The sequence below is a fragment of the Strongylocentrotus purpuratus genome, unplaced genomic scaffold (assembly GCF_000002235.5).
Source record: "Strongylocentrotus purpuratus isolate Spur 01 unplaced genomic scaffold, Spur_5.0 spur5_scaffold_7, whole genome shotgun sequence".
NCBI lineage: Eukaryota > Metazoa > Echinodermata > Echinoidea > Camarodonta > Strongylocentrotidae > Strongylocentrotus > Strongylocentrotus purpuratus.
The window spans coordinates 12,493,975-12,501,980 of record NW_022145613.1 but is presented as its reverse complement, the minus strand read 5'-3'; the positions used below and the strand labels follow the sequence as shown (position 1 = coordinate 12,501,980).

The window sequence follows — 8,006 nt, the reverse complement described above, 5'->3', positions numbered from 1 at the left end:
ACCACTTTTTGTGTTACACGTGGATGGTCGCTATAGATAGGTTTCACTGTAAAAGGAATAAGGAAGTTCGCAAATTATTTTTCATTTTTACCAGAACTCAACCTTCTCTTTATAATTACTACAGGAATTGAGGAGACGGCCCAATTGGTGCGTAAGACAGGAAGGAAAGCCTGGTATTGCATTTGTGATGTCAGCAAGAGGGAGAAGGTGTATGAAGCCGCGGCAAAGGTCAAGCGAGAAGCCGGAGAGGTCACAATACTGGTCAACAACGCAGGAATCATCGCCGGTCATAAGTTTATTAATCTGACCGATGATGCGATACAGAAGACCATGGAAGTCAATGCTTTAGCACATGCATGGGTAAGGGTGGGAAATGATTCAGATAGAGTTTATTATCATAACATGTATATCAATGTTGATTTAGCATCACCTGCTGGGCCTGGGAGGGGGTAAGGCCAACTTAATCTCTATGTTCCTTGGGTCATTCCTTCTGATATAACTAAATGAGATGTGCAGGTACATGTATACCACTACACCAGTGATCCCTCCCCCCACCCTGTACTCTTTACAAAAAGTATAGGAGAGGGGCACACAACACAGGTTTCAGTCATCCGCTCATGCTGGATTTGAACCCACGATCTTTTATTAGACAGGCAGATGCTTTACAGACTTGGCCAACTGGCCACCTCAATTACAATTTAGTGAACCTAAGTAAAGGCATTCCTTTCAGAGAGGGATCTGATCACATCCCCTTGCCTGACCCAAACAGTTGCATTGACACTATACCTTGATACCTAAATACTCCTGCTGACTGCACTTTAATATCCTCTTTCAGATCATTTTCTGCCCAGACCCTAACAGCATTCCTTCCAGACATGGTGAAGAGGGACCATGGTCATATTAATTATCTGACCCCAGTTGACCTTAAATTGTCCATACTAGGCGCATTTATACTGTCAAATACCTCATTTTGAAAAGTCGCGATGTTTCGTGCACCCGGTTACACTTGTGCTGAAACATCACCGACGGAGCTGTTCAGCGATGTTTTGGCGTGTTTCGATTGGTAATGCGCATGTGCAGTCTTCCCGACCTTTGACCCCGGCCTGCTATAAGATTTTTAGCGCGCGCAATTTCCAGCTAGCGCTATAGCTAGCTAAATAGCGATACATCCCATGCGCATGCATGCGATATGTTTTGTTTATCTCGCGTGTAGTATTTGAGGCAAGAGTGGATAAGTTACGAAGTACGGACTACGGCTGCTGATTCAGTTTTCCCAAATTCAATCGAAATCTAGTAGTAAAAACGATATGGGAAGGTTAAGAAAATCATCGTTGTTAATTGTTAATTTCATGCTTTCACTCATTTCTCTGAAGCCCTTTTCCCCACGTTTGCAGGGACGCTTGGAAGTCTGGTGGAGGAGCTCTCCCTGCCTCCACATCGAAATCAAGAACTTCATCTCATCATCAGTCCAATGGGAATTGTTCACTTCCATATTAATTAATCTAACAAAACACTCAAATACTACTACTAGACAGATATGGCCAGACGGGAATAACGAAGATTGAATAAAGGATGAGTTAACGGAATTGGAACAAACGGAGCTGAATGAACGGATAACACGCGCGACGATGGAAATGCTATAAATATCACACGAGAAGAACGTGGTTTAAAAGAGCGCGGGTAACAATACGGAAGTGCCGGAAGTCACGTGCCTAACATCGCGATGTTACAACTGCGAGCGGTTATACTTGCCAAACACGCCAAAACACGCCAAAACACGCCAAAAGATCACACTTCGTTTTGGAATGTTTGGGGCTTGGCATGTCTGCCGGTAAAGCGTAGTTGCCCTTGGTAACATCGCGGCCAGGCTCCGGTTTGGCATTTTTTGGCGTGTTTGGATGACAGTGTAACTGCCCCTATAGTCTTGCTTTTCCGGTGATGGCGGGGGCATCAAATTCCAGGTCACAGAGTCAAGGTCAAAGGTCATTTTGAGGTTGTAGACTTGGATTATGTTTTCACAACTTAATATGAGAATTAATAAATCAATTTTAGTTATTTGTTCATATTCCATTAAAGTTATTAATCTTGGTACAAATTATAGTAAATAATTCTTCTAATGATTCTTAGTCAAGGATTTAATTTGGGGGGGGGCCTGCTAATAGGCCACCCTGCCTATAAATAATGTTCCAATCTCAATTTTTCATCATATCGAATTGCGTAATGCAGGCGAGACCGCCGAGAGCGTTTCCCTTGTTCATACTTTTATTAAGTTTTGAGATATCATCTTTTTCATCTATTTTCTGCCCAGACCCTGAAAGCATTCCCTCCATACATGATGAAGAGGGATCATAGTCACATGAATTAAATGACCCCAGTTGACCTTAAATTGTCCACATAGTCTGATTCTTCATACTATTGAGTTTTGAGGTATCGTCTTTTCATCCATTTTCTGCCCAGACCCTGAAAGCATTCCTTCCATACATGATGAAGAGGGACCAGCATCACATTAATTATCTGACCCCAGTTGACCTTAAATTGTCCACATAGTCTGAATTTTCATACTTTTATTATAAAGTTTTGAGATATCATCTCTTTTTTTCCATTTTCTGCACAGACCCTGAAAGCATTCCTTCCAGACATGATGAAGAGGGACCATGGTCACATTGTCACCATCGCCAGCATTATGGGAGAGATCTCTGCAGCAGGGATGTCAGAGTACTGCATGAGCAAGTTTGCTTCCGTCGGTCTGCACGAGGCCGTCTTGAGAGAGACGAGAGCTGCCGGTAAATTAGGGATCAACTTCACGCTGGTCAACCCTTACATGATCAACACTGGCATGTTTGCTGGAACAAAGATAAGGTAAATGGAGTAAATAGCAAAATGAGTAGCACAAAAAGAAACCTCCAGCAAAAATTACAATTGCCAATCAAGATCACCATAGCATGCACAGACTTTTCAATAGGCTGACCATTAACCGCTCAGAATCGTTGTTTGAAATTTGCAATGGATTGCAAGCCCTTGTGTTATGGACCCAAAATGCAAAAGGCATCATTGTTGAAAGTCATTATTTCATCCAGTGGAGGTAGAACCACCTCGTTGGATATGGAGCTTGTAGATACATGTAAGTGTTCTAATTTGATTAGGCTAGGTAGCACCTAAAATTCATTCAGATTGGTTGGTTGGTTTGTGTTTACCTAACTGCTATAAAGAAAGCATGTTTATGCTTGTAAGTAAGCAACAAGGGGATCAACGGATTTAAGTCCTGTTAGAGGGACTTGGTAATATTAATAAATGCCTTACCAAAGGGCACTAGCGCATCCACTTGCTTTCAAACCAGGAATTTCTCAGTTACAAGACCACTGAGCCATTGCGCCTCCACATTCACCGACATTACTATCTATTGGGCCTTTCGTGCTCCGGATAACTCTTTTTGTTCCACTACGTTCTGCGGAGGTGAATTGATATGTTTCACACGTCGGGAAAGTATCTCACATGGAACAATGCACAACAATAGCAAGATATTCTTGTACAGGTGTGTTGACATATGCTTTGTACAGCCCCCCCAACTGAGCCAAATTCAAAAGTGCAAGGCCGACTGGAAACATGCTTCAATAGATTGGGTCGGGTTTGCTTTTACAAGTATTTAGGGTTTCAAAAAATTATCATTTGGATGAATTATCTTTTATCTTGGTTTGTAAACTTACCTTTGAAGACTATCCATAAAAAGCTAAATCAGTGAAATTTGTATCTTTAAAATCACAAGATAATTGTGATTCTCTGTTTTACATAATTCTCTGTACCTAAAAGTTGAACCGAAATGTTTAGGTACCAGTCGCATTGGTGAAAGGATACAAGAAATAAAGTCTTGTGAGAGTAATTGATGTTTGTTTTTTTCCTTGAAAGTCTGACATATCTTAATCACACCGTAAGACTGACTCCAAAATGACCAACACTAGACACATCTTGGACTTCTGGGGGTTTTGTCAATTTTTTGTGTTGTCTATGGTTGATCTGGTATCACTCTTTTCATTTTTTGAGAAAAAATATTATTAGTCAAACATAAACTATCACTTTTTAAACAAAAATTGAACAAGTGGACTAAGCATGCAGTGAGTGGTAAAAATAGTATTTATCAGGTGATGCACAATTGCCAGACCTAGCGCCTTGATTCGATGATACCAAGTAAGAAATATAAGCGGTAAAATGCAAGAGTGTTCGATCATTATGCTTAATTGTTTCTTTTTTTTAATTGATCTAGGAAAAGGAAAGGTGAAAGCAAACTGGAAACATGTCTATCAAAATTGTAGGATTGTCACTTTTGTCAATCTTTTCTACCCCTGGGTTTTTACCTCTGATATTTTTTACACCAAACTAATTCTATGTGTAATAGATTCCCCTCTTTCTTTGTTTTGACTGTACTTATATTTAATGTTATCGAAACTCTCTCTTTTTTGCATGAAATGGAAAACAAAAAGATATGAAATGATAGTTCCGACTCTTGAGCCAGAGTATGTAGCAGGGAAGGTGGTAGAGGCAGTGCAGACAAGAACAGCGTTAGTACGAACACCAGTCTTACTACATCTCATGGTACTCCTCAAAGAGTAAGTTACCAGTCTTTCAACTATGTTTCTTCTGATTTTTCTTTGTCTGTCACAGGTGTTTGTCGTGTATTGTGGCACTGTACCTGCTTGCTCGCCTTAACCCTATTTTAACTGGGCTATTTCAGACCAGGTTTTTACTGGGGGGGGGGGGTCAATTTGACCCCCCCTTAAGATCTCGGCCGTTTCACCGCCGATCGCCGCGAAAATTTGCATGCATGTCAAGTGAAGTGTATAGAATAATATGGTAATTTCAAATTTTTGAAAAATTCACTCATTTGCATATTTATGGTAATTTATGCAAATAAGGTCATCAAATTCAAATTTCTGCCCATAAATCATAGATTATTCATGTTTACGTATTCTTTTTCACTACATATATTTATTAGACCATTTGGAATAATAATACAACACAAAAAATTGGAAGAGCCAGGTTATTCCTTATGTTATCTCTTGTTTTTATAATTTCTTATGTATTTCATTGTTTTTTTAACTTATGTATTTTTATAACTACAATTCAACTATTTTGACCCCAAAACAAACATCTAAACTTTAAACAAGACTAAATAACCAATGTTTTATCTATTTTTAGGAAAAATGACTTTTACATATGTTTTGTACACAAATCACGAAAATGAGTGATTTTCGGGCTGACATGCAAAGACAAAAGGTCACGTGACCTTGTAACCGTAGGTCCGATTTTCGAAAAAATCATTTTAAAAGATGCGTAAGACTCGAAAGTAAAAAGTCATGAAAGGAAAATTTTATATCTGCCGCGGTTTCGGAGTAGTCGCGAATTTTCTACAGGGGGGGGTCAAATTGACCCCCCCCCCCCCCCCCCCCAGTTAACATAGGGTTAAAGCCCCACTGTCCTACTTGTAGCTACTTGCTCCCTCTATATAGAAAACTTCTCAAATCGGTGCCTGTTGTTCCCCCATGATCCTATTTTTCTTATGTTAGTTTAGAGCTGAGTTAATGAGATAGCCACCTGTCAGTGACCTCGCTGTGTGGTCTAATCCCTTCTGGCACAGTAGTATTGATGGTCTTTAAAGGTTAAAACAGAATGACTGTTTTTGCTAGTATGCAGTTATTAGCAGAATTTATCTTCATGTACCAGTCATAGAGTTTGTTTATTGTTTAAAATACATCGTAATTCATCAGATATTAGGATATGTCCTGTGGAGCAAGTATATTTAGTAAAAGAGCAATGTTGATTACTGGTTTGATTCACTTTGAAACTGAACTTTGGCATTGCTCAGTGTGTCAGGCTAAATTGCGATTTAAAAAAATAAAAATTTAGTTCATAAGACCCTCATTGTAGTATGCATGGGAAATCAAATCTGTTTCTCGTAATGCTGGATATTGATCTGGTATTTTACTTTAATGTCTTCTCTTTCTCTCTCTCTCTCCCTCCCTCCCTCCCTCCCTCCCTCCCTCCCTCCCTCCCTCCCTCCCTCCCTCCCTCTTTCTCTCCACACCATGCAGTATATTACCCCAGAAAGCAATCTTTAGTATGGAAGACTTCTTTGAGACGGCCAAAGCCATGGATAACTTTGTTGGAAGGCGGCACGTCAAGAGCAGCTAAGCACTAATTATTTTGCACCCGGGTAGGTTCTGCGATGAGCGAGAAGTACCTCCATCTCTTTCAAGTCATTGCTAATGCCAGTAGATGGAGTTGTGAGAGTTATAGATAGAGCTACATCGTCAGACAGGCACATCTTAAGAGATGATGTAAATTCTTGAAAATATTTAAGAGTTGTTGTGGATCTTCAAAGTGCAGTGTTGTAATTGCTGTGTTTTTCTTCATTCAAGTGAATTACCTCAAATAGGCCAAGTCCTGAGTAGGATTGGTAAGTGATTTCAAATAGGTGGAGAGTAGGGTAGAAGTGGTGAGTGATTTTAGATGAGTTCCTTAAAGGCATCGTTTAACAATGTTAAATCTGAGATGCACAGCCCTACGTGTTATCAGTGTCTGTGATATGGTGTTATATTGAAGCAAACAAAAAATTGCGCTTCAAAATGATCATTAAGTGCCTCGAAAAAGTAAAAACCTTTGAGTGACCGGTTTTACCATTCTCGTTTTCCCCAGTAGACTGTAGTGTACGAAAACCGTTTGGCAAATTCAAAATTTGATTTCGATATTCAATCATAAATATCTTGATAATCTGACAGGCGATCGGCTTGTTAAAGTCATGGGGTTCCTGACTGACCTAAAGGTTTATAATTATCATTGCAGCATGAGCTAAATCAAGGATTTTTTTAAAGGATCTGAGACAAAGTTACCGGATCCCTTTAACAAGTGATGTTCCAAATCCTTCACACTTCCCTAAGCTGTTACAAACTGAAGATATGATGACATTTTCTACATTGAAACCTGAATAAAAGACCTCTCAAGGGTGACAAGAAAAGTGGTCTTTATGGGCAGGTGGTCTTTATGTTCAGGTAGCCAGGTTCATTGAGTACTTGTTTCTATGAGAAATGATTGTCAAGGGAAATAACAAATGTGTATTTATAGACAGGTGGTCTTTATATACAGGTGATTGCTGAAGCATGTCTCACCATTACTGAATGTCTGTGATCTTATCTAAGGATTTTGTTTTAATCCACTGACAACTGAAACCAGAGGAGTGTTTCACAAAGACTAAGATCAACTTTAAGTTCGACTTAACTACCTAGCAACCAATTCATACCAGTAATTCATTCATAGGATGGGTAGATGACTAAACTACAGTTAACACCTAAATAATTCATACCTTTAACCAAGTTTTTTAAGAATGTGAAAAACTGATTTGCCCCAATTTATGTATTTTGAGAATGTGACACATTAGAGCTAACATCTAAAGGTATTCAGCTAAGGCCACAATTCAAGCAGTCCACCTTTCATTCTCGATTTATGAAAAACACAAACAAATATCTAATTGACAAGGTCATGAATAATTTACTTGTTTACTTTAAAAGTCTTAAATATTAGACCTGAAATACAAATTTTCTAATGCCAAATACATGTACATATTTTTGTACAACTCATATTAATAAATATAAAATGATATTCTAATAGATGAAAATGTGACAATCTAATAGATGAAAATATGACAATCTAATAGATGAAAGTATGACAATCTAATAAATGAAAATATGACAATCTAATAGATGAAAATGTGACAATCTAATAGATGAAAATATGACAATCTAATAGATGAAAATATGACAATCTAATAGATGAAAATATGACAATATTGCAATGATAGCATTTACTGCTATAAACAAAGCAGAAAACATATATTCGTTCTTGAATGTATCCTGCTGCCCGTAAAGTTTGAATAATTTTTGTTTATTAATTTCATGAAACGATTGTGGTTTTGATGAGATATCACTTTCATTTATCACAAATAAATCATATTGTCACAG

General features: G+C 38.4%; 1 protein-coding gene across 1 annotated transcript in view; it reads left to right on the top strand.

Annotated features, from left to right (window-relative positions):
• The window catches only part of LOC576258 (retinol dehydrogenase 10-B), a 19,169-nt gene extending 12,565 nt beyond the window's left edge, over window positions 1-6,604 (top strand). Inside the window, exons 3-6 of the mRNA XM_030974780.1 lie at window positions 125-360; window positions 2,615-2,859; window positions 4,476-4,601; window positions 6,084-6,604. Coding sequence (XP_030830640.1) covers window positions 125-360; window positions 2,615-2,859; window positions 4,476-4,601; window positions 6,084-6,183 — 707 coding nt within the window. The 3' untranslated portion in view covers window positions 6,184-6,604. The remainder of the gene's footprint in view (window positions 1-124; window positions 361-2,614; window positions 2,860-4,475; window positions 4,602-6,083) is intronic.
• Window positions 6,605-8,006: the final 1,402 nt, after the last annotated feature.